Raw genomic sequence first — 26,008 nt, 5'->3', positions numbered from 1 at the left:
AGCAGTATACAATCAGTGTACTGTATTTCTCTCTGCTGACTAAAGGAGGAAGATGAGGCTGGCAGTAAATGTGTATATAAATATTAGAGGCTGGGGTGTCTTGTATATAACACTGAAGAAACACCTGGACAAAAAACAATAATTGGATTTTACATTTTTTGTATAGTAAATCAAAATACTTCTAAAACTTACTTAAGAGAAGTTACTCCACCCTTTGAACAAGAAATAAACACCACTTTGAACAAGAAATATCCCCTTTATTAAAGGAGATGGCAATAATGCAGAGAAGATAGGAATGAAGAACAAATAGCTATCTTGGGATGTAGTCAATGAAAAGCTTTCTTAAATTGTCTAGAAAACTGCTTTTAAGTTTGTACAATCTACATCAGTCATACAGCACTTCTGAAAAACACCGATTCAAAATTAAAATTCTTGACATCCATTCCACTGACAATGGGAAAACAGCACTACTACATAAATTATAATGTTCAACTCCAAAAGAGGTCCTGTGTCTACAAAGTATCCAAGCAATAGAAAGATATGCTGCGTTTCTATTCTACAGCTTTCATGTTTTAACACGATAATGAGACAACTCCCTTTATTTCCCTCTGTCCTTGGAAGGGGATAAGGGTGGTGGTGGTGATGTGATGCCAATATTAGCAGACAACAAGCAGCTTCTGGGGCTTTGACAGGATGAGAAAAGAGGAATATATAAGTACTTTAGCAATTCTAGAGCATTCCTTATTTCCACTCAGACTCACATGCAAATTGAATCTTTAAGATCTAGATTCTCGGAAAGAAGGAATGTATTTATTTATTTATTTATTTATTTCCCTAACTCTTATTTTTGAAGATTTATTCATGGGTCGAACAGCCATTCCAGTGGAATTAGTGCCTGGTCATACATGAACTTCTACTGTCTTCAAAAGATGCTGTCAGCCTGACTAGATTCCTGGTTTTGAAGAGAAGAAATATCCATATTTTTCTTAGGGCAAAATTTCTTTCCTCTTTTTTTCCTCCTCAGCCCAAAAGTTTAATAATTTAAACTTGCAAGTCTGTCACAATTACTGCCTGGACTTCACTGCAAACTGAGGTATCAACTTTCAGAAATAAAGAATGTCAAATACAAGTGATTGTTGTTGAACACTGCGAGATTCCATAAAAAGGGAGAGATGGATTTTTCAGAAGATGAAGGACCCTTCATGATGTACACATCACCATTCTTACTGAAGAAGCACAAGAATATTCAGAGGTAGATTGAATCTCAGGGACTTAAGTGAAAACAGTTAATATTGGTAGTGGCTGCTAGCTACAGAGAAAATTTTGAAGTTTACTGTCTTTAGTGAAGTATATAAACTCGTAAGAAGATGGCAAAGATTCAACAAATGTTGAAAATGCCAAACAACCTCAAAACCTACTTAAAAATTTATTTTTTACTTCTTTGTTTACTTAGGACAATTCTCTTAGGCCATCTTAGGACAAGATGTTGCAGAAGCACCTTAGTCTAATTAAATGATTTATTCTTCTTTAAGTAACACTCATCCTACTGTTCAAACAACATCAGAATACATTTTAGAGCTGACCAAACAAACAATAACAAAATATATATTTCACTTACTGACATAATTTTGTCCAGATGATGCTATGGTACTCCAAAAAAGCCCAGTTGTAAACCAGGGAAAAACCTACCTCTGTGGTGCTACTGGAAGGTTCCAGGCCACCCATATTGGCTTGTATCAGCTGCTGAAGAAGTTGTACTTGAGCCACATTGAGAAAGAAATCAAGGTTTGTTGTTACATTCACCTCCAAAGAGTGACCACACACCAAAATTTCCTGTCGAGAAATTATAGGAAAATAATAGATAGCAGCTACTGGGGAAATGATTTTCAGCTTCTATATAAGTGTATTGGGATTCTCTGATGCAAGTCGTCAACACCGAATGTAATACTAATTCAGTCTTTTTAGGGGGAAGTGGTGTCTCAGGCTTCCAAACAAGGATTGTTTGCTTTCAACAGCATAACTATTCAGGCAAATTCTGTGAGAAAAAACATCTCACGTGTGAGGCCCTGTTTTCATCTCTTGATAGTATCACACACCAGATTGTCATTTTTTTTTTTTTTTTACAACATAGACTCTGATTGATTTATACTTAAATCATATGTTGGAAATCACTGATAACCAGCCTCATTGATTTCTCTTTGCATGTAAACCATTGTTAATACCTTGGCAAAGCTATCTGGATGGCCCCTGTTTTACTGGTGAAAAAAAGCTCTTCATCACTGCTGGCCAGAGATAAAGAGATGAAAAACAGAACCAGTGCAGAAGGGTAGCTTCATAAGCAGAAGTACTGCCCCTGGCTCATGAGAAGCTTGCAAAATGTTCAAGCACTTTGTAATCTAAACTAGACCCCTCCCTTCATCATTGAACATCATCCAGGGAGTAGATATAAAGAAGGTATGTATAGAAAACACTATTTTTCTTTTCTTTTTTTTTTTTTTTACATTAAATAGTTTTCCATCTGCCTTTGCAAAGACTCTTTACATAAAATATGAAAATGTTACTTTTTCTCTCTCAATAGCTATTATTTTGCAACCATGTATTCCTACAGCATGCTGCAATACACACCTAATACCCTTTTTGCTCCCGTCTTGCTTCTCTCAGGAGGCAGCTGTTATGAGAAATAATCCTTGTGAGCTGACAATAACTTTCTGATATTTCCCCTACATAAAATGTTTTAAATTCTTGAGCTACAAACAAATGCCAGAAAGTGAGTCAATACCTTCTATGTGCAACATGATTCACAGACTAACCTTGAAGAAACTGACCCATAGACTGGTAAAAGTGATTGTTAAATCTGGAGACCTGGAGTAGCTTCAAGTACCTACAGTAATGGTTGGAGAGCAGATGTTTTGTGGAAATCTGTGGGCTTGAAAATCTGGCATGAGGAATTCAGCTCAATTTTTTTCTTAAAGATAGTCTATAAATTGCATTTCCAGGCTTCTTTACGAGAATGCTGTACTATGGCAGCTCTTCTCAACACCTTTTCATCAGAAATCTTTTAAAAATCTTGCTGGAAATCATTTTCCATTTTCTGAATTGCAAACAGGCTTATCTACCTCTGTACAGGCTGCCTTTAATATCAAATGATACACAAAAATTCCTTCTCCAGCGTGGAAAGAGCATTTCAGATAGTGACTAAGACTTTTTGCTTGGCTTTGTTTTCAGTTATGATCTCTATATTTGAAAACTCACACAGACATATAAAATGGTGAAACAGTAAAATATTAAGATTACCCACATATTAGAAGTTACACTGTTGCTGTTCACATCTTGTACTAACCTCTGTGTGTAAATTCTCTGCAGCATCAATTTTGGTGAAAATAATAGCAGGAGCCGCAGTTATTCGAACTGTAAAATCTGTCAAAATTGGAGTTAAAATCGCTCTCCTTTCCTGATGCCGTCGTATGCTAAAAAAAAAAAAAAAAAAAATTAAAAAACGACATTACATTATAAATTTTTGAGGGGCAAAGCTTCTCTTCTTTGTATTCAGTATGTAGCACAAAATGGCTTCAATATTAGTTTAGCATTTGATAGTTACCTCAATAAGCATGAAATATCACCATTACAGATCACATTATTTCCAGTTCTGAAGGTGAACATCTACCTTCATTTCACAGAAAATATATGCTGAAATATTTGACTTTTCAAACTATCTCCAGGTAGACAAGTCCAATATTTGACACTGCTGCTTTTACTGCTTAATGAACCAGACAAAAATAATTTGAACAAAGATATGAACTTTACTATCAGAATTTTTCAAACTTGTCAGTGGATGCACTTCACTTTACAGAATCACAGAATCAGCCAGGTTGGAAAGGACCTCTGAGATCATCAAGTCCAACCCCTGATCCACGGCCACTGTGGTTCCCAGACCATGGCACTGAGTGCCACATTCAGTCTCTTCTTAAAAACCTCCAGGAACAGAGAATCCACCACCTCCCTGGGCAGCCCATTTCAATGCCTGATCACCCTCTCTTTGAAGAATTTCTTCCTAATATCCAACCTAAACCTCCCCTAGCACCCCTCTTGTCTTACTGGTAGCTACTTGGGAGAAGAGACCAAACCTGCCCCCCTGGCTACCCCCTCCTTTCAGGGAGTTGTAGAGAGTGATGAGGTCTCCCTTGAGCCTCCTCTTCTCCAGGCTGAACAGCCCCAGCTCCCTCAGCCCTTCCTCACAGGATTTGTGCTGGATCCCTTCACAGCCTCCTTGCTCTTCTCTGGACCTGCTCCAGCACCTCAATCTCCTTCCTGAACTGAGTGGCCCAGAACTGGACACAGGACTCGAGGTGTGGCCTCACCAGCGCTGAGTACAGGGGCAGAATCCCTTCCCTGGACCTGCTGGCCACGCTGTTCCTGATCCAGGCCAGGATGCCATTGGCCTTCTTGGCTACCTGGGCACACTGCTGGCTCATGTTCAGCTTCCTGTCACTCCAGACTCCCAGGTCCCTTTCTGCCTGGCTGCTCTCAGCCACTCTGTGCCCAGCCTGGAGCTCCCCATGGGGTTGTTGTGGCCAAAGTGCAGGACCCGGCACTTGGCCGTGTTGAACCTCATCCCGTTGGAATCAGCCCAACTCTCCAGTCTGTCCAGGTCCCTCTGCAGAGCCCTCCTCCCTTCCAGCTGATCCACACTCTCCCCCAGCTTAGTGTCATTTGTGAATTTGCTAATTGTGGATTCAATCCCCTCATCTAAATCACCGATGAAGATATTAAACAGAACTGGGCCAACACTGATCCCTGCAGGACACCACTGGTGAGCTGCCACCAATTGGATTGGCACCGTTCAGCACCACACTCTGGGCCCAGCCCTCCAGAAGTTCCTAACCCAGCACAGAGTGCTCCTGTCTGAGGCCTGGGCTGACAGCTTTGTCAGGAGAACGCTATGGGAATAGCTGCTACGAACAGGTGTCCTTAAGTCTGCATTATAGTTGAATTCATGCATTAAAAGTCTGTGGTGAAATAATTTCTGCACTGCTTCCATCACTGGCTGTTCAGAGATAGTACCTTTTCATCCAAATATCACCATTTGCTTGCCAATATTTGTGCCATTTTTTTTTTTTTCAAGCTGTGTGTTTCTTTTTTTTTCTGTTTTAAGAAAATACTAAGCCTAAGGGCACAGCTCCGATATAGATGAACCAGTAATAGCTTATGACAACACATTCCAAATAGCCAGAATCATCTGGGTCAGGTCAAATAAACTATTGCCACAAAATGCCATCTGAGAGCCCCTGAGATCAGGGGAAAAAAGATAATGAGCTCAAGATGTTATTCAGCTCCTGAAAGAGGATAGAGTTCAAAATCTTGGGAGAACCTTCCATCAAGATAGTTTTTGATAACTTTTTAATCTATCATTATTTATAGAAATGCTAAGTACCTGCATTTCACCACAGAAATAATCAAAAAGTTACTGGCCCAAGGCTAGACTTCCTATGCTTACAAAACAGAAATTTATCAGCTCTGAAACAATGCAAGTTAAAACTATACACTAAATTATACAAATATCTATCACAACACGAGAGACTGAACTGAACTGCCATGTAGAAGAAGGAAGTAAGTTTATGTAGAAGTCCTTAAGATTTATCTCCATGCCAGATTCTGCTGAAAATGACACTATTTCAAATGCTGATGGCATGTGGGCCAAGAGTTAGGGAAAAAAAGAAATTAAAAAGACAGTCATTAATTACAGTCATAACATGACTGTAATTCAGTCAAGTTCAAAAAATTAAAAATCCATAGATGACAAATTACTGCTTACACAATTTCAATTTGATGCTACACATTCTACTAGCAATTTGCTGAAGTGTCCTCAAAACATGTAGAAAGCATGAAATGATGACAGAAAGTTGGGAATACAGACTGTCAGATGTAGATTGGCCTTGAAGCCTTCAAACTTATTCAAGGCAACAGTGCACATAAGTCAAGAGCGGATGCAACAGAGCAGAACTTCTATTTACTGAACACAAGTCTAATAAACTTTCTCTACACTGCTGAGAGGGATGCACACTGCTCTAAGTTGTATGCAGGATACTTCAGAGCAAGGCAATTACTAAGACTGAGAAAACTTTAAAAGCATTTTCCTAAGCTGTAGATCTGCTGGTCTGTAAGGATGGTTTTTAAAGCAAAATTCTGAAGTCTACTTCGATCCCCAAATTAGAAAGAAGATCTGTCAATAGTTAGTGTACACCTTCAACAGAAAAAATCATCTTAGATTTTGCCAGCTCTACAAATGCTTCTCTCCCTGCCATCACCTTAGTTTTAAATTTAAACCAGATGGTCTTCTACCCAATTCCTATTTCCCCTTCACAATAGGATGAGAAAAAAATGCTTTTGTTTGTGAGGAAAATGAAAGAGCTAAGTAGCAGAACAATTCTATGAAAAAACATACAGCTATACATTATGTTCTATATACAGAATGTTCTATATAACGTGATATAAAACTGCTGATATATATAGCAGAGCTGTAAAAGCAAGTTACTGGAATCCTAGACCCTGAAGAGACTGGCTCTCTTGAATCATCTTTCAAATTATTTTTCAGTTAGCATGTATTCCAATTTCTTAATTTCTTAACTGACCAAGTACACTGGGTTAAATAACTGTTTTGGTACTACAGATTTCGTGTGTTATTTTACTTTTTACAAAAATCATTACTATGTTGTATCCCTGTCCTACTCAACTTACTAGTTTCTGCATTTCTAGCTGGTGAATTTGAAGCTCAGCCAAATCAAGTATTAGCAAAATAATTGTAAGTACAAACAGAAGGCAAACAGAGCACAGTAAATAATGAAGGGAGAGGATATGAGAAAGAGCACAAAAAGACCAAAGAAACAAATTCCACTTTGAATTATTAAGTCTTCCACACTGCACCTAAGTGCACTGTTAACTTAACACAGGTGTACACCACATGAGCTTATGAAAAAACTTGATTGTGAAGAGCGTAATGATGGCTCTATGTCTGCAGCACATTCATTCCATGGTTCATTTATGCATCTGTTATATATTTGTCTTGGAAAAAAAGGAAAAGCAAGTACTTTTAGATATGTTAAAGTAGTTGATCATCTACACTTAAAAGTACAGCACATTTGAAACACCACATGCTAAAGCAAAGCAATAAGGCAGTAAAGCTGTTGTGATAAGGCCTGGAGGTGTGCTGAATTTGGGCTGTATCTGCACAATAACATGAACACTGGTTATGGACCACAGATCCACATTGTAAAAGCACAAGACCAAAGTGATCTGTGTCCTCAAAGGCTTACGATTTAAGTACAAGAAAAAACACCCTCACAGACAGTAAAAGTGAACAACTAACAGCATCATAGGTAATGATATCCGTACAGTGGCAACCTGAAAGCTGTCTTAGGAGTTTTTATATTACAGTATAATAAAAAAGAATTTTTTTGGAAGGATTTGCAAGGTGATATTGCAGTAAGTCTGTGCACATTCACACCAAGTGCCTTTATAACATATAGGCTAACCTAGGCATGAGCAAGAAAGTGCTTCTTCAAAAATTACATGTAGCAGCTCTGGTAACCACTATGATGAGATCTGACAAGCAGAGAGTGTAGATGTTTCAAAGCAAATGAAAGCAGACACATAACGGGATACGGGTAGACACAGAAGTCTGGAAATACCAGAAAGCACAGATATAATAATTAATATGACAAAACATGTGGGGAGAAGAGAGAAAAAAATGTGAAGAACAGAATTTTGTATTCAAAGAAACAACATTTGATTACATCAAATGAATTCATCAGTATTTGATTACACCCACTCAGAAGCATGTTGAATTTACACGAGGAGGAAGGACTGCCAAAGAGATGATGTTGCACTAATCTAGGAGGTGCAATGATGTGAGACTGGATAAGCTATGAAATTGCACAAAGAAGAACTATAAATTGGCCTTATTATGTGGAAAACCTAATAAAAAAAAATTAAAAAAAAGCAGAAAATGCTGGCCAGTAAGAGCTAAACAAAAACTAGATGTGAAACATGGAAATGTTTGCCTTATTCTAATTGCAATTTTTCTCTTAACAACAACTTACTGAATCTAGAATTTGAGCTCTTACCTGCTTAAAAAAATACACAGGTAAGGGAGAAAATCATATAAATTCAATACATGAATGACAATCAAGAGGTTTTCTATGTCATAAAAGTTTACTATCTACAGATAGACAAGTCCTCCCCAAGAATTCTATCACTTGAATAAAAACCAAAAATCCAAGTCTTGAGCATGGAACAGGCCACATAATCAAATAGTGTTCTTTAGTACTATAAGGCATGCAAAACCAGAGATATCATGTTGGCTAGCATGCTAACTTAGGAAAGATTTTTCCTTTGCAGGTTTCCCATAGTTGTATAAATCAGTTAATCCTTGATCCACAACTGTATTTGGATACCCAACTACTAGTGACATTATCATGCCTCAGACCTCCATCTCCCAGTGGGCAGAAGGTTCATAACCTTTCAGTTTTCTGAGGTGTTGGAAAGACACATTGCAAGACAGTGAAACAAAATAGCAACATTTTGAGGATTATCTAATGACCAAAATTATACAATGAAAAAAACGTACACCATCTGGTTGTACAGAATGACTATTGTTAAATAATTATGCCTCAGTAAAGTTAATTTTCATCTTATTAAGAATGCTAAGCAATATTTCTTTGCTGTGGATTTATAAAGAAAATAATACACTCCATCTTATTGGGTAAGACCTTCTACAATATGAATACAAGCACGACTTCAAGCACAGCAACTGAAGTACAGGACTGAACACAAATTTATTGCATTTTATTTCAAAAAGTTCACAGGCAATGCCCCTACTTCCCTACATATGAATCAAGATCTCTTTTTTCCTGGTATTCCTTATGAGAACTTAGTAAGCTGCACTTCAACTTTCCCAAGAAGCATGACCACAAAAACTATTCAAAGAAAAATCTGCAGGAAACCTTTCTGAGGATCCTTGGTATTTTGTTCAGTTTTGTACAACAGATCATTGGCTCCCTGACATGCTCAATGAGAGTTGCAGAGAGCTGTTCCAGATGGTGGTATGCCAAGGACAGAACTGTAATGCAGTATATTGCCACACTCAATTCATTACCACACAGAGAAGTAATGCTTTTAAGCTCAATTAATTTTTTTCTTTTTAAACAGAGTTTATTCAAGCTGCAGGAAGCAGAAGTTGCTGCTGGGAGCTGGGGAAGGATTGCACAGGGACGGGGGCGAGGCCTCAAGAGAGGATATATTTCTTTATTTCCTTCAGGGCTGTTGTTTTTTCCATTGAGAGGAGGGAGAGGGAGGAGGAGATCTGCAAGCTGTAAAAGCAGTTTTCAATCAATAAAACTTCTCTTGGTTAAGTACTCCCAGTTCCCCACATGCTGTTTGGTATAGGGAATAAACGTGGACAGGTTTCATTTGTACATAACCTTATTAGAACTGTCTGACTGTTTCCAGTATTCTTTTCATATATTACACCATTAGGGAGCTTTTTATAACATCTACAGTGAAATACAAACATTTCATAATGGGAAGAGTTATGATCCCTGATCCTCAGTACAGCACAGCATTTGGATGTTGGTTTTTTTTTTTTTTTTTTCTGAGAGAGGGCATCTACCCCACCAGAGCACTCCAGACCCCTCATTTATTGTGGAGTGACCTGCAGAGGCATAGAAGGCATCACACCAGCTCTTCCCAATAGCCCTCTTGAAGAATTTTAAACTAAAGGCCTTGAAATATTCAAGACTTAGTGTCAAAGAAAGTTGTTTGCTTTCCAAATTACAATGTAGAAGTTTTTTAAAAAATCAAACCCATGAGACATTAAAGTACTAGAAATACTAAACTGCAGAAAAAATGGTGGAAAAACCAGAAGGATTTACTTTCTGTGTAAAGATTGTTACAGCATTTAAATTACAAGTTATGTCAAAAGCACTTAAATATATGTTTGCATGATATCTTATATTTAGAATGATTTGGTTTTCATGTGAATTTTTAAAACAAGATCAAATCTTCACCCTGTAGACTGAATTACAATATAATGTATTTGAGATTTTTTTCCCAATTATTTAATATATTAAAATAAAAAAGTAGTAATGCTTTTAGAAATAGGAATGGAAAATGAATGGCTGCTATCTGTGTTGAAGTCTTCTGCAAACTAACTGAAATACTTGGACAGATGTTGGATATTATACTGCACCACATAAAGCCTAAGAATTAAAAAAATGAGGAAAATGGGTCTCCAGAAAGAATCTTAAAACCCAATGCAGCTAACAAACCATAACACTTGTTCTAAATGATATGTAAAAATAAATAAAAGTATATTAAAACCAAACAAAGAAACTAACCCTAAAATAACTCAGTAAAAATAATTCACTATGTTCCAGGTTAAACATGTTCAAGAAACTGAAAGAATTAAAAAAGAAAATAGTATCACAAGTAGGTCAAAGAATTAAGTGCTTGTGGTAGTTCTAGGAAATTTTAAGATAAATTTAACCCTTAAAACATTAAGCACCATGTAAAACACCATGCAGCCAGCACCTTTTGGTGCATGTTGGAAATAGCTCAGTGGATGGCAGAGTTCAATGCAGGTTCTTCCAGTTCTCAGCACACCACTTCCACAGATCGTAAAATAAACCCAGATGCAGTTAAAATGTCTGCCAACTAAAAAAGCAAAAATCCTGGAAAAGAACTGTAGTAAATGTGTAAAATTTCAAGCCAAAAGACAAAGGAACACTCATACTGACTTTTTCTTTAAAAAAATTGGAGCTGGAATTAAAATACAGTATTGCATACCAGAAGGAAAAAACTAATGTATTTAATTAAAACTGATCTAAATTGAACCCCAAATATAAGATTAATTTAAAAGCAATTTCAAACCAAACATACTTATTTGTTAAGAATATTCTAACATATTCTATTTTGGAAGACCGCTGAGGAAAAGAAGGATGTCCAAGAAGTTAAGAGAAATAAAAAGAACTCAGGTTATCTCTAATAGTGGCTTCCCTCTGTCTTATCTTAATAGGTTTTCAGAAATCCCATCAAATTTCCTATCAAAATCTAAAGCCATAAAGCTGAGATCAAAGTGTGCTGGCAATGTGATTTCAGTTGTCATGGGAAGGAAAGGAAAAGCCAGTTCCTCAGTGTCTGCTACTTGAGCTCAACTTGCAAATTGGCCAGAAGTCCTTTGAGATAAGGACTTTTTTTTGTTTGTTTCTTTTGAAAAGAAAAATTGTCTAAGTAATTATATTAGTTAAAAAAAAGTCAGGTGATCTTACAAATGAAGATAAATATTATCACTGTGTTTAAATTTTTATTTGTTCTGTCACTTTTTGTGGTTTTACTATTCCTTCAGTTATATCTCCTTTTCCTGCCCTCTATTTTTCAGTGGTAAGGTGGAATTTAAAATCTTGATCACATCTTTTCCCAAAATGTGCTCCAGAGTGAGCTTATTTGCTCTCTTGGTCAGTCTGCATGCCACCACATGGCTTCTTTAGAAGCCATGCCACCTTGCCTCACTTTAGAAAAATCTCAGAGTCTGCTCACTTCTCCCTTTTAATTAAAAAATAAAAAAATTAAAAAATCAGCAATAGTTCAGTTTTTGCCTTTTCTTTATCCCTTTAATGAACTTACTCTTCAATTAACACAGGAATCTTATTTAAGGAACCAGTTAATTATTACTCTTGGCCATCAGATCTTATTCATCTCACTTTGCAAAGAGAAGCCTGACTGCTACAGAGCCTGAAAATTTAGCTTCAAACCACCTGTACGGAATTTAAAGTATACTAAAACTTAAGATGTCAATTTTTCATTGTTTACCACTTAAAAAAAACAAATTTGTATTTGAAATTTTTAATATTTAAAATGCATTGCAAGTATATGCATGGTTTATCTTTCAACCTTCTTTTACTAGAGGATGGGGTTTTTTGGTGCACATATCATACAATACACAATAAGGGAGACTCAGCTGAAATATCTCATTCTCAAAATTCATCTGGTTTTAGTTACAGAAGTGCAAAAAACAGTTCAGAACCAATAGGAAATGTTCTACTTTATCCTCCTCTAGCTTAGAAATGTCTAAGCTGGTTTTACTCAAGCTTTTTAAAAATACAAACAAAAGATTAAAAAAACCCCTAAAAAAAATACCAAAACCAAAACCTCCCATTGCTTGTAGACCAAGAAGCTAAAGTCTCAGCCCTGGAGTTATTTTTATGGACATACAGTAATTCATTCAGAAAAGAGCTTATAATGGAAACAAAGGCACAAAATAACTAGACAGTTACTACAGTATAACAATAGTAATATGCATTTCAAATGTATAATCCAAAACTCCTTGGAAATGTGCTTGTAATGTAAAGCAAAACCAGTACAAAATTATTTGATTCAGATACACTGCAAATGACATCTGCAGTTTTTCTGCTATGTAATTCTATTAAAAAAACGTTAAAAAAAACTTCCTACCTACTGGCCATGTTCCATTCAAGCGCTGGATTTTGAGAATTTCTTTCACTCTCTGTCAAAACCCCTCCTTTTCCATTTTCCTTCTCTGGTTTCAGCTGATTCCAGTGAGCAGTACCAATATTTATAGACTGAAGATCTATTTGATATTGTCTGTCTTCAACCTCTGACCCAGGGTCTCGAAGTATTCCTAGATTCAGTGCTCTCCTATAATGCCAAAGGGAAAAAAGAAAAAGAAAAAGAAACAAAAAAAAGGAAAAAAACAAAAAACCAAAAAAACAGCACAGGTTAAAATCAGGCAAATCAGATATTCATTAGGATAAAAATGAAGAAAATTTATGTATCAATTTTGCCATTGTTGATTGCATCTATGCATTGTTTCAAGTCCAGGTCTTCAGAATTAGTCAGCTGTCTTTTTTCTAAAAATTCAATGGGAGATATGCAAATAAATGAGATATGCAAATATGCAAATAAATATATTCCAAAATTTATCCAGATTCACCAGAGAGATCAATCCACTGAATGTAACTGCACTTTCAATCAAGTCCACATGAGCAGAATTATGAGGAAACGAGTAATTCATATCTACTGGGTAGATAAAGGATGTCACATTTAAGTCTCCAAAAAAGAGCATCCACATATTAGTATTATGAAAACCTTTATTGTGAGACAGTTGCTCCACCATTGATAGAGAAACAGTACAGTCTCTTTAACATGGAATTTCAGTACAGTACTTTCTGTACAACTTTTCTGACAAGTGAGAAAAAAATATAAATTTTGGTGAATATAAATTTTAGTGAACCACACGACTTGTGGGTTCTGCTAAATTCTATTATATTAGATTTCATGAAATATATTCAATTGAACTTATCACTGTTTTTCAAAACAAGCCAGTAAAGGAAGCAAGTGGATTATCTGATTTTTTTTTTTGCCTTGAATCTACTATCACAAAAAATTACAGTATACTTTTATTGATTTCATACATCTGAGTTCAAGTTTAATCTTATTTGCATATGCCATCCAATTTACTGCTACATTTTAGGTTGAGATCTTATGTGAGAATTGTAGTTTAGTGTATTACTGCTGCTTCCACAGAGAAGTGAATAATTCTGTGATCTATTTAATCACTGATGCTAACAACCTAAAAATAAAGATTAAAGTAGTGCATTTCAACCTGTGATGCACACACCAAATGCAAACTGTAAGTACAGGTATGGAACCTATTTCAAAGTATGAATCCAATGCTGCCCAAATCCAAACACAATTGATACTGCTAAATACCATTGCTACTGTCACCAGTGGAGTATGCAAGCAATTAATTAATTGAGTAAAAAAAAAGCAATTAAGTAATTAATTGTGTCTATCCACAGAGGCATGTGAGCAGCAGGAAATCCATTTTGATCAAGTAATTCCTGGTGAGGCACTGGGATGGCATTGTTCAGTAGCCCTATAACTTTCCTAAATGCTTAGCACAAATACACTGAAAATCTGTTCTGTCAGTAGTGGTATTTCAAAATTAATGTGGTTTCTTAAAACTCAAGAATGTATTTGTCAACTTGCCACATAGAGAGATCTAACCACAACAACTGTGTATTTTATTATTCTTTCTAAGCATTGCTTCATCAATATGAATGCAGTTCTCTTTGTGTTGGTTTTTTTGCATTTGTTTTTTTGTTTGTTTGTTTGTTTTTAACATGATAGCTTATTTGTCTATTGCAAGTAAATATCGGAATATATGTTTTGTGAAATATTACTGAAATCAAAGCACAGAATGATGCATTTAATGAAAAATATTGAATATATAGAATACTAATTTCATTTAAACAACCAGTTCTTCTCTCCTGAATGTCACTCTAAGAGGTTTTTTCATTATGAAGTGCTGGAGAACTTGCAGTGAGCTGCACCTAGCACTATACTCCTTAGGCTTGGTCAGCACAATCATGACCTTGTGAACTGAATTCCTAGAAAATGGGGATTTACGTGCCAATCTGAAACTCCTCAACGTGACACTGGCTTTCTTCCCCTCATAAATTTCCTGATTTAAATATAAAACCTAATGTAATCACTCTTTGGCAGACATTTTTAGATGCTGCAAAAGATACAAAGTACTAGCGCATTGCATTTGGAATATGATTTGTGAAACAATTTTTTTTTTCATTTGATCCAATTAATTTACTAAATACTAAGGACTAGATAATGTTTGTACTGCTTTGGGATATCACAATTTAATACTTTCATGCTGATATAAAAACTGCATTTTCATTCTCTTCCCACTATCAACAATCTTTTTAATATAACACAAATCTCTTCCTTTGATCCTTTACATTCCACCTTTAATATACATGCAAACAAATTGTGTTTCTATAGATTACCCATTTCAAGAAATGTGTATTCTACATCAACATGTAGAATATGAGGATTAGTTACTAATGCACTGATGTTTTGACTAAGCTGACTATTGCTTTCAGAAAGTACACCCTGCCAGTTTATTACAAGAATCAAAACACAGCCTTTTCCCAAATAAATTATCTGCATACAACCATTTACACAAGCACTCATTTCTGGTTTTCCGTATCAACTATTTTTCTAAGTGTTCCCCCAACTTAGTTGAATACCTCCTAGAAGGATGAAAAGAAATTAAACTGCAGCAAAATTGGCCTAATCTTAAGTGTATGTGCTATGTATGAACTCCACAGCCTTCTTCCCTGGTCAACTTTGAAAATCCTTGTAGCAGACAAAATCAAGAAAACAGAGTAAGCCAAAGTAATGACTACTCTACCCCTTGCAAAAACACTGTTTTACTAGCTGAAAGGTACTGTAGGTGCTATGATTTTAATTGCTTCCCCCTTCTAAAAACAACTTTGCTATCACATCTGAATCTTTCAGCAGGTGGTGTAGAATACAGTTGGTCAATAATACAGTGAGATCATAAGCAACTAAAGATGACCATAAGCATGTACCAGGAAACACAGCTTTACTGTTTTTCTTTTCTATATTGATTTAGTCTGGGTCAGGCTTTTTGTATGTTTATGTAAGAAAAAGCTCATGTTGAACAAGTTAAGAAATGCTGCTGAATAGGCATAATTCTGAGACCTGCTGTAAAGTTAAATCATTTCACTTATAGCTCATCTGAGACCTACGAAAAGCTAAGATAGCCAGGAAAATGACACTTAAGGACTACTCACCATGTAATGATTAAGAAATATTCAAGGACTTTACATGCAACAGCTAATGCTTGCTAGCACTTACAAGATCTGTGCACACTGATTTTGGGTTTTGGGTACCAAGATGACAAACCTATCTACCCAAATTTCAATTATTAACAGTTTTGTTTGGTGGGAAAAGATTTTTGCAATTCAATTTTTAAAAAGATAACAAACCATCAGTTTTGATCAATATATACCCTCTTGGTGTATATACCCAATATATACCCTCTTATTCCATCTGGATACAGATGCTATGCAAGAGGACTGCTTCCTCTTAAGCTTCTGGAGTCCCAGCCCACCTGTAGCCTGAAAGCCCCTCACCTGTGAATGAGATGTGACTGAACTAGTGTAGAAATCACAGTAATATTTATCATTGACCTCATGGTCCTTAACTGCCTTTTTCTGAATTTAATTCAATAACTTACCCTCCTTGACAAGGCCAAGAAGATGTGTTATACTGAACAGGGGACATTGAAAGAGCTGATTCCTAGGGAAACAAGGGAGCACAGATCCATTTGAAGTGGAATGCTCCAAGTGTTAAGAAGGGCATTGACTAAAAATGTGGTAAACCTAGAGCATCTATGATAACAACACTGGCCTCTGAAAATGCTAAGCTTCTATCAGTAAAAACCCCGACAGGAATCATCTTACCAATTTAATTTTTCTTTTTAATTACAGCAGGTAGGTGCCTATTTATCACAGGCAAGGAATCAAATGCTTGAGACACTGGGAGAGAAACAGAACTTCCCTGATATCAGAGAACACACAGAGGCATAAATCTAGCAATAAAAGAAACCCTGTAGCATGAGCCTTGTTCATGATAGAAGGCTTGGATATATCTCAGTTTAGATACGAAAAACATTCATTTTTGAGGAAGATGGAAAGAAGAAAGGTAAGTTAAGGAGCAAAAAGAAGGGTGCAAGAGTGGACAGGAGGAAGAACAAAGATGGGATCAGAAAAGCAGCAGGTAAGAAAACACTGGTATTGCAAAAAGCAAGAAGGAGACATCCTTTGGCTAGAAGGGAAGGTCCTGAGAAATTGTGAAAATTCTGAACACGATCCTGAGTACACATTCTGACACACAGAGTGAGCTTCGTATCTTCCCCTAAGGGTAACCTCAGCTTTACCTCCCCACCCTGCCATGTGTCCATAGGGAGACTTATTTGTGGTTTAACATACTGTTTTATGACTGCTGGGATGTTGGAAGCAGTTTATTTTAGTCTGGGTCAGTAGAGCAGGCTCTCAAATGCTGTCAGCAGTAAACTCCAGTTCTCACCATTTCTGCCTCCTTTCCCCAGGAACTATGCCACATATGACTGACTTTATTGGCAGCTGCTCCTCCTCCCATCTAAAGGTCAGGCTCAGAAGAACTGAATTTCAGCCCAAGCTCCACACTTGCTGGCAGCATATGCTGGACTGGATACCAGCAAGTTCTTACTAAAGACAAATATAAACTGAGTATGGTAAACCTCCTTCATTTAATCCTTTATCAATTAGCAAATGATGCTATTTTGTTCATATGTCTGTACTCACATAGCTTTTAATTTTAAAATAACATTCAAAGATTACAGAAATCTGTTTAACAATTTAACTACATTCCCCTGACTTGCTGTTGTGTTTTGTTCTGTACAGCCAGATGCATCAGCATTATCTTGAAGACACTGCATAGCAAGTGTCCCAAAAGGCAAAGTGGTTGAGGTACCTGGATTCACCTTCAGTAGGGGAAGACCCTTATTAAAAGAAAACACCAGTGCTAGTAGCTCCATGAGCAAAACAAAAACGACTGATTACTTCTAAACATTTACATAGTGGATAAACACATCACATCACTAACACAGAGGAAGAAGTTACTATTGAACTTTAACTGAATACATTTTATAGTCACACCTCTTTGATGATTTGTGTTTAAAGCTTTTGTGAACAGAAATCATCTTAAAAGGTAGATTACTTGTGTAACCAATATGCTGAAAAAATAAAAGACAAGCAATGACAGAAACATATACAAAAATTTCTTTTGATTGTGCTAGACTGCTTAAAAAAACTGATACAGTGAAGCACAAGTATAGCATTAGTCTTCCTCTCTTTTAAACTACTGTGGGATAAACACTTGATGTGTCTCTTGGGCACTGGTTCTTTTTTTGTTCCGTATACCTACAGATGAGTATCATGGCAAAAAGAGGAACTGGCGTCAGTGCAAAAAAAGCTGAAGAAGAGGATAAGAAACCTAGTAGCTAGAAAGATCTTAAGGTACCACAAGGATAATGATGAAATTACAGAACTCGGTACTTTCAAGTCATCAAAAAAAGATAAAAAGATGATTCAATTATTGATCAGTGTGTGCTAAGACATCATTCAAAATGTGAATGTCAAAGTGCCTGGTGGAAAAACTAACTGGGGATACAGAACAAACCATCAAGGAGAAGAGTACTGAGATTTACTCAAATGTCATTACACATCTTTTAGCCTCCTCAGTGTCAGTCTGGAACACATAAGAACATGGCAGATACATGTTCTGTAAATTCATCCTTGGAAGAGTTTGATCTATTTGTATTTCAAGACACTCCAATCTCCTAGAGACTTCAAGCACAACAGAGAAGCTACTATTATGAAGATCTTGGTTCCTAGCAAAAAGGTAATGACATTCCAAGAAGGTACTGAGGACCTTCAGCGAAGGCATCAGACTATGTTATCTACGATTGTTTCTCTTAAATATCTCCAAGCAAGGTACTACACAGTCACATCCACAAATATGGCCATATGGGACAGAAAGAAACACAGGCTTATCCCCTCTCCCTGCTTCTAGACTTCCCCAGTTGTGTAGCAGCCTTCTACAGAAAATCGTAATAGTAATAATTCTAATTTTTTTCAAAAAGTCTTAACAAAATATGTCTTCTTTTTACCAATACTTCAGAACAGGTTTTTCTTGGCAAGCCAAAAGAGACAGGTCTTCCCTTACAATTACTTTGTAAGCTTTTTCTTAAAAAATATACAATATTGACAAAAATCTCAGTTCTTAAACTGTTCAGAGGCGAAAGACTGTAAAATTAAAATAACCTTACTTTTTAGCTAGCTACTTTGTGTCCTTTATTGACCAGTTTCATCAATTGCAGCTACTGAGCCATACAGGTATTTACTTTCACAAGACTTTTACTGACCTATATAAATGAAAGAGAAAAAATATTTGGTTTTCATTATATAGAAGAAGAAATTCAAATAACTGAATGAAAGGGTTTGGGCCTATTTTGCATGTATGGCTGATAGTCTCTCAAAAGGAATAGAAGATGCTGTCTCAGAGCTTGAGGTGACAAACCTAACTGGCTGCATGGACACCTAGAAGAGCCAAGTCTGCCAGCTCTTCATATGTTGTACACAAGAACATCTGAGACTAAGAGCCATTGCTTGTCAGGCCTTCTCAGGGCCTGCAGGACATGTTTCTGCCTTTGCAAGATTAGAACATGCTGAAGAAAACCAGCAGAGGCAGATTTTATTCCTGTTCTCTCTAAACTCGCTTATTATGTGACTTTAAGCAACACAACCTCTTCAACAATTTACCCATATGGGAATAAACCAAAATGTTGTTGTAAATATAGTTAATCAATTGCATAGAAAACATTTTGAGATCATATATATAGTGTTATAAGAGAGCAAATATAAAAATATGTATAATAAATAAATAAACAATGCAGTTTTTATCAAGATGTTATTTAACTATTGGAATATTTTTATTTTGAAACTCAGTAGGTAAGGTACAGAGAGGAAAAAATAACAACATCCCCTCATGCCTATTAATTACAGTGGTGGTGCCAGGTGGGTGCTGCTGTAACTCCCTTTGCTATACATTTAGGAAGGTCAGATTTTAGTGAACTGGACCCCACCAAGGGCAAGATTGCTAGCAGTGCAGTGATTAGACAAAAGCTACAAAACACATGAAAGGAATTACAATAGATCACACATCAAACATTTTGGTGTTGTGCTTCCTTCCTCTAGTCCTACGGGCAGGAAATGCTCTACATATCCTGTGAGTTGACCAGACATTTAAAAGTAGCCCCTTGTTCCAAAGGCTCTGCTAAAATAATTGCCTGCTAAGAAGCTGAAGAACTTCTGCAACTGAAGTTGTACCTGGAACACGATATGAATGATCCTGTGATGATAAGGTATGGTAAACTATATGGTAATTGCATTCTTTCAAAACAAAAAAAGCATAAAATGAAACCAAAGTTTGCAGCTGTGCATTTAGATGTCATCTGTTTAGTTACTGATGTAATTTTTTCTTGTTTAAATTTCTCAGCAAAATAAACAAACTGTTATTTTTGTTTAAATTTTTCAGCAAGCCTGAACATCTAAGGATCACTTTTTCATTTTTACACTGGTTAATATTATAGACACTCTGAGGAATCTTTATGGTTTTGAAGCATTTGCCAAAAATCAGGGAGCATAGTATAAATACATAGTTGACAAGTCTGTATAAATGATAAGTATGCACAACTCCAAAGGAAGGTCAAAGGCATTTTTGGATGCCAAATGTTTCTAGAAGCAGCAAGTGGAATTCTCTAAATACAGAGTCTGTGAGGAGAAAGCTTGAAGAGTTTAAGTAGGTGGAGTGGAAGTCTGGGATGTGGGTTAGCAAAAAAAGCCCAAAGACAATATAATCCCAAGATTTTTAGGACTTTGTTTCATGATAGTAACAATTTTATCTCAAAACTTAATGCTGTTTGGCAGTAAGAGGACCTTTGGTTTTTTCAAATACTTCAGAAGTACTTGGTTTTCCACACAGCTAAGGTCAGTATTCCTGTATTTTACTTTGTTTTCATTGATTCACCTAGTTCAGTGGTACAATACCTCAGTTTTTTCAGATGTTCTAACACATTCACCTGCAAATACCGAGGTTGAGTTTCACTGAACACAAACTTCATACTTGGTGCATGCAATTTTTTTTAAATGGTGTGGTACAACCTGGTACAACAACACAAGCCAGAAGATGTAGTGTCCACAGTGTGTTCGATGAGCTGACATGGGACAGGATTTCTTTTTGCTGTTGTGTCAGTATATTGAACTCACACCTGGACATCAATCAAATTCTACAGAAAGCAGGACAGAATGTTAGAAAGAAATAAATACCAGTTTTTCCTTTACATTAAACATTGTGTATTAATGAATATTTTTAGCATGCATTTCAGCATTTTTAGCATGTTACAGCATAGTATACTGTAATAGGGGACTATAGCCTAGCTAATACAGCTAGAAACAACTCTAAAACACAAATATTTGACTTCACAAGTCAATTGACATTTATCTTTGGCACTGATTAAATTAGTATGTCAGGATGCCACTTGTATTTTCTTTTTCTTTTTGCAGAATTTTTGTATACTTAATGGCAAGATAGATCTATTTCTAAAACAGTGTAGATACTACTGTAAAATGTGGCAATAACAGTTTAAAATTACCTCCTTTATTTTCTAAAGTCCTTACGCTGCTTTTCAATTTAAATATCATTGGGAAACTGTCCTGGTAGAAAATTCATGCCATATTCATTATGAAATCTATTATCTTTTATGTTAAAACCCATTTTTCATCTTCTTTAAAACCCCATTGAAGTATTATTAATGACACCTCCAAATTCAATATGAAACTATGCCTAATGAGAATCCAGGGAATTTTACTTCTAACTACACTTTTGAAGGGGGAATCCTAAAAAAAAAAAAAGCAAAAAAATGTCTTAGTTTATTCTCAGCGAGACTGCAAAAGGCAGAAATTATGCATAATCTATCAAAATAAGAGATACATTGAATAATGTATATTTCACCTTTCCCCAGAGATTTTAAAATTCATCCTGTGTGTACTGAAATGAAAGAAACTATGCACTGATTAGAGAGGAAGTTTATACATACATACATACACATATATATGTATATATATATATATATATATATATATATATATATATAGTTACATATAAGAGATTTTAAGTAATTTTCCTGAAAGGGCATCTTGAATATTTGTACTGGAAAGTCTGAACCTTTCCCTTCATGACTTAACTTCATTTTTATTTCTTTTCTTCAGCTATGTCCTATACAATGAGTAAGTCCTGAGTTCAGAGAGGTTAATGTAAAATCAGCAGTGACCACAAAATATCAAGGTTCTACCAGTTTTGGTTTCATGAGAGAATTACAGGCTTGAGTTCCCATGCCTGGGGGCAGAAACTCTTGCTACACAGACAGAGGCAAGACTCAAGTTATATAGAAATTGTTCTTTCACTTCCAGGTTTAGTTCTTTCAAGAGGCAATGTAGTATCAACTACATGCTGCAAAGAGTTTCCAGCAAGTTTAGTGCTCATTTTTATTCCTAAGGAAATGAGCTCCAAGGAAATTGTACAAACTGGTGTTTCTCTTATCTTCCTTTTTATAAAATATTAGGACTTGAACAATCAAGGCAGCTTTATCAAAACACAGGACAAAGCACAACTTACCTGGTAAGTTTTCTTCTTTTTTTTCTTTGCTATGTTCACTTATTCTCTAAGTACAGGATGCCCTCAAACTTCCTCATCTTCCATTATTCTTTATTGGATGTCTAAAGATTTGTTTTCAACTGCACAACATCCAGGTAAAGTATAGTCCCAAAATCTTACAGTTTTCCAGAGATCTGTTAGAGTTTGATTGTTTGTTGTTTTTTTTTTTTCCCTCTCAGAAAATGCTTTTGAACTTCTCTCTCTTCCATTATGAAGCTCAGATATCATCCTGAACAAACCACTTCCCCACCAGCATTTCTCAATTTTTTTCTGGCTTTGCAGGAGGGCAGGAGCAGAGGAATGAAGTACCCTGCTACAGCACATTTGAGTGTGGAGATTATCTCACCAGTTCTTTTAAGGATTTAAATATTTTGGGTATGTTATTACTAGGGACCTCATCTCCTCTTTACTATATTGTTTCTAGTCTTAAAGTGTGACTACACAGTTGGACAAAGAATAACAGGTTTAAACTAGAACATAGGAAGTTCCACCTCAACACGAGGAGAAACTTCTTTTCTGTGGGGGTGATGAAGCACTGGCACAGGCTTCAGAGTTTCCTTCTCTTTCAAAACTTTCAAAACCCACCTGGATGTGTGCCCTGCCCTGGGGCATCCTGCTTTGCCAGGGGGGCTGGACGAGATGGTCTCTAGGGGCCCCTTCCCACCCCTAACATTCTACAATTAATGGAACCACACCTGAAGTCAAGCAAAGTCTCCTTGTCTTACCACCATTAAAAAAGTTTTCAAGAACTAACAACTCTGACTAAGGGCATAAACTTGCACAGAGAAATCTACAAAGGTTTTCTAAAAGAAACATGAGACTAAAGCTATTGAGAAGCACTTTGCTTTTCACTGAATGGACTGATTTTTCCCAAACATTTTTAATTTAATGAAACATCCAGAAGATGTGGAAGGATGCAGCAAAACTTCAGGAGAGATCTACATGAAAGGTCAGTTTACAAATGGGATTCTGATACATAGATTCTCATCTTAAAATCTGTAATAAAGCTATGACTATAAACCACACATTTTAGGTACCGTTCTTACAGTCAATTTTAAATCCACTAACTCCTCCATGTTATTAAATACATTTACTGCAACTTAAATATATAAATTGTTATTTCAGACTGAAGTGGGTATAGCTTTTTGTTTCTTCTATGATGAAAAAATGGTAGCTTTTGTTTTAAAAGCATGATACTTTAAAAGGGTTACTTATGTAAAGACATTTAAATATACTTAGAATATGCTTTAGGAAATGGACCTCAAAACTCATCTTTAGGATAAAAGTATAAAATACACAAGAAATTTAGAGAACCAGAGAGAACAGATAAAGGACAGGAGAAAATCTAGCAAAGCTCAAACTGAAGAGGATTCTCATTCATTGTAAGCTGTTGCTGAAGTAGCTTTTTGCAACAGAAGGCAACATAATCTTAGATGCCTACATCCTGCCATAGAAAGCCACAGAATCCACCATTGTTTTGTAAGCATCAAATACAAAGCTTTCACACTAAATCAGTTGAAGTCTACTATTCAGCATATACAATCTGTTTTAAACAGAGGTTTTAAGCAAGCTCCACTTACAGAGCAATATCGGGCAAAAGTCATCTTCATGTACTCAGAATTTATCTGTGTATTCACAACACTGACCATGAAGACTACAGATTTTAGTGTCAGGTAGTTTAACTGACTCTACAAGGCACCCAAATCATTTATATATATGGTGGTGGTGGTTATGAAGAAAACTTGAGCTTTACTTTATTCCTGGAGCTTAAAAAAAGAATAAATACACAGATAAAAGCCCCCACACAAACAAACACCCAGCACATTACACTGTCCATTTGGGAAACAGCAATTTCTATCATCTGTAGTTAGAGCCAGTTTAGTAAACACAGTGCTTTATTTTTTTATAAACTGCAATGCATGAATACAATATATAGACCTTAAAAACTATTTTTTAGAAAGCTACTTCTGTAAGTCTTGCATTTACATAATATAACAGGCATTTTTTCTTATTCTACCAACAACATGGAAAATCACCCATTGCAAGCTGCCTGAAAAGTGTATCTCAAGAGTCTGAACCAACACATACCAGATAAATGCATTACTCTGAATTTTTCTTGAATACATGCATAAATATATATGCATCCAACCTTAAACTGGGAAACAGAAAAACTTTTGCTTTGCAGATGGATTTTCTGATCTGCAAGCTTTTTTTTCCTGTTCCTTGAAAAGCTGTCACATACAAAGATTAAGTAATAGTATTCAATAGTTAAAAAACTTGGGTCATAAGGAAGAGTTCAAATCTGTGCTGTTATGATCCTGGAAGTATCTTTCTATATATTGATACTCACAGATACTCCTATCTCCACACCTGTTTGTTTCTTGTTGCTGAAGAACACACATTTATGTCAGAAAAAACAAGTATCTCTGATTTATGCCTATCATTGATTTTGAACTCACTGAAGATGCCTGATACTATCTCTGTATTTTATTACTCTCAACATGCATTTGTTAGCCATTAATATACCCATGTTAGGCATTGCCTTCTCACTGAGAAAAAACCTCTAACAATCAAAAGAATCAGAGAGCCTAAAAAAATTTTTTTAAAGGCTGAAGAATGCTACATTTATCTTTGTCAGTTACAACTAACAAACCCCATAAGAATATGAACCAGTCTTTAAAGAAAAAAGTGAAAAAAAAAAGAATAGCTTCTGAAATGCAACAAACTATATAACTTTTAAATCTGGGTATTTTTTTTATTGCAGCATAATTAGGTTTAATAGCAATAATGAGAGATAAAGCAGTATGTACAGAGTATGGACATAAAAAATATTAAGCATGACTTTTGTCTGTACTGAAGGTGGTTGAACACTAAGCTACCTTGGAAAATCAATAAGGGTGAGGAACCATACTCAAAAAATACAATTTGAGCTGTTTGAGGTAAGAGTAACAAGGATTTCATTTTACCATGGGAGCTTTGAATAGTATCCCATAGAGAAATATACTCAAATAACATATCATAATTCTGCATGTATCTGCTGATCCCTTTTGCTAGATAATCCAAAACCAAATAGGAATACTTAAAAGTGGTAAACATAAAAGAAAGGCACTGGCAAATGGTTTTGCAAAAGAAAGAATTCTTTTATCCAAAAAGTAGTGTAAGAACTGTGGTATGAATTTGTCATAGATAAAACCCTGTGAGAGACATCAGAGAACCCACAAATATTTATGGAATGAACCACAATCTGTATACAGAAGTTAACAAATGTCTCATTAGAAATGGGATATGGTTTTCCCAGTAACAGAAGCACACAACTTGCATTATATTTAACTTGAGATATTGTTATAATTAAAAATACTACAAAGAAAAAAGAGTCTGCTTTATATATTACTGGAGAATACTTTTCAACAAACAAAACATTTGCTGAAACCAAATCTGATGGAAATTATATTTACTCACAAACCGTGAAGAAGGAAATTGTAAAATCAGTTTTAAAAGCTTTCCTGAATTATTTTAGCATAAATTATTAATCTCTGCGGAGACTTTTAGATGCTAGTTTTCCAGAAATGTAACCAGGCTATGTGGACTCAATCATATAAATCCACATATCCATGCAGTCTGATGATCTTTAGGGTACCTTCCAACACTGGACATTCTATGCATTTTAAGAATCAGCAAAGGAAACCCAGGGAAGGAACTGTAAGGAGTTTGTGTGAAGTAACTGATGTTTGCTGAAGTAACTTGTATAGAGGGACCACTCCAGTTCTTATTATGGCATCAACTCCTAAGGACCAAC

The 26,008-nt window shown here is 35.8% G+C and overlaps 1 protein-coding gene across 4 annotated transcripts in view; it reads right to left on the bottom strand.

Annotated features, from left to right (window-relative positions):
- VPS13B (vacuolar protein sorting 13 homolog B) overlaps positions 1 to 26,008 on the bottom strand; it is a 425,857-nt gene that overhangs the window by 144,614 nt on the left and 255,235 nt on the right. For all 4 annotated transcript variants that reach the window (XM_071738035.1, XM_071738039.1, XM_071738037.1 and 1 more), the window contains exons 31-33: positions 12,505 to 12,708; positions 3,341 to 3,467; positions 1,690 to 1,833 (exon numbers count right to left, since the gene is read on the bottom strand). In XM_071738035.1, the coding sequence (XP_071594136.1) occupies positions 1,690 to 1,833; positions 3,341 to 3,467; positions 12,505 to 12,708 (475 nt within the window). The remainder of the gene's footprint in view (positions 1 to 1,689; positions 1,834 to 3,340; positions 3,468 to 12,504; positions 12,709 to 26,008) is intronic.

This window comes from Heliangelus exortis, chromosome 2 (assembly GCF_036169615.1).
Source record: "Heliangelus exortis chromosome 2, bHelExo1.hap1, whole genome shotgun sequence".
Classification (NCBI taxonomy): Eukaryota; Metazoa; Chordata; class Aves; order Apodiformes; family Trochilidae; genus Heliangelus; species Heliangelus exortis.
Note: the sequence above shows the minus strand (reverse complement) of the source record. Positions and strands in the feature narration are given on the sequence as shown.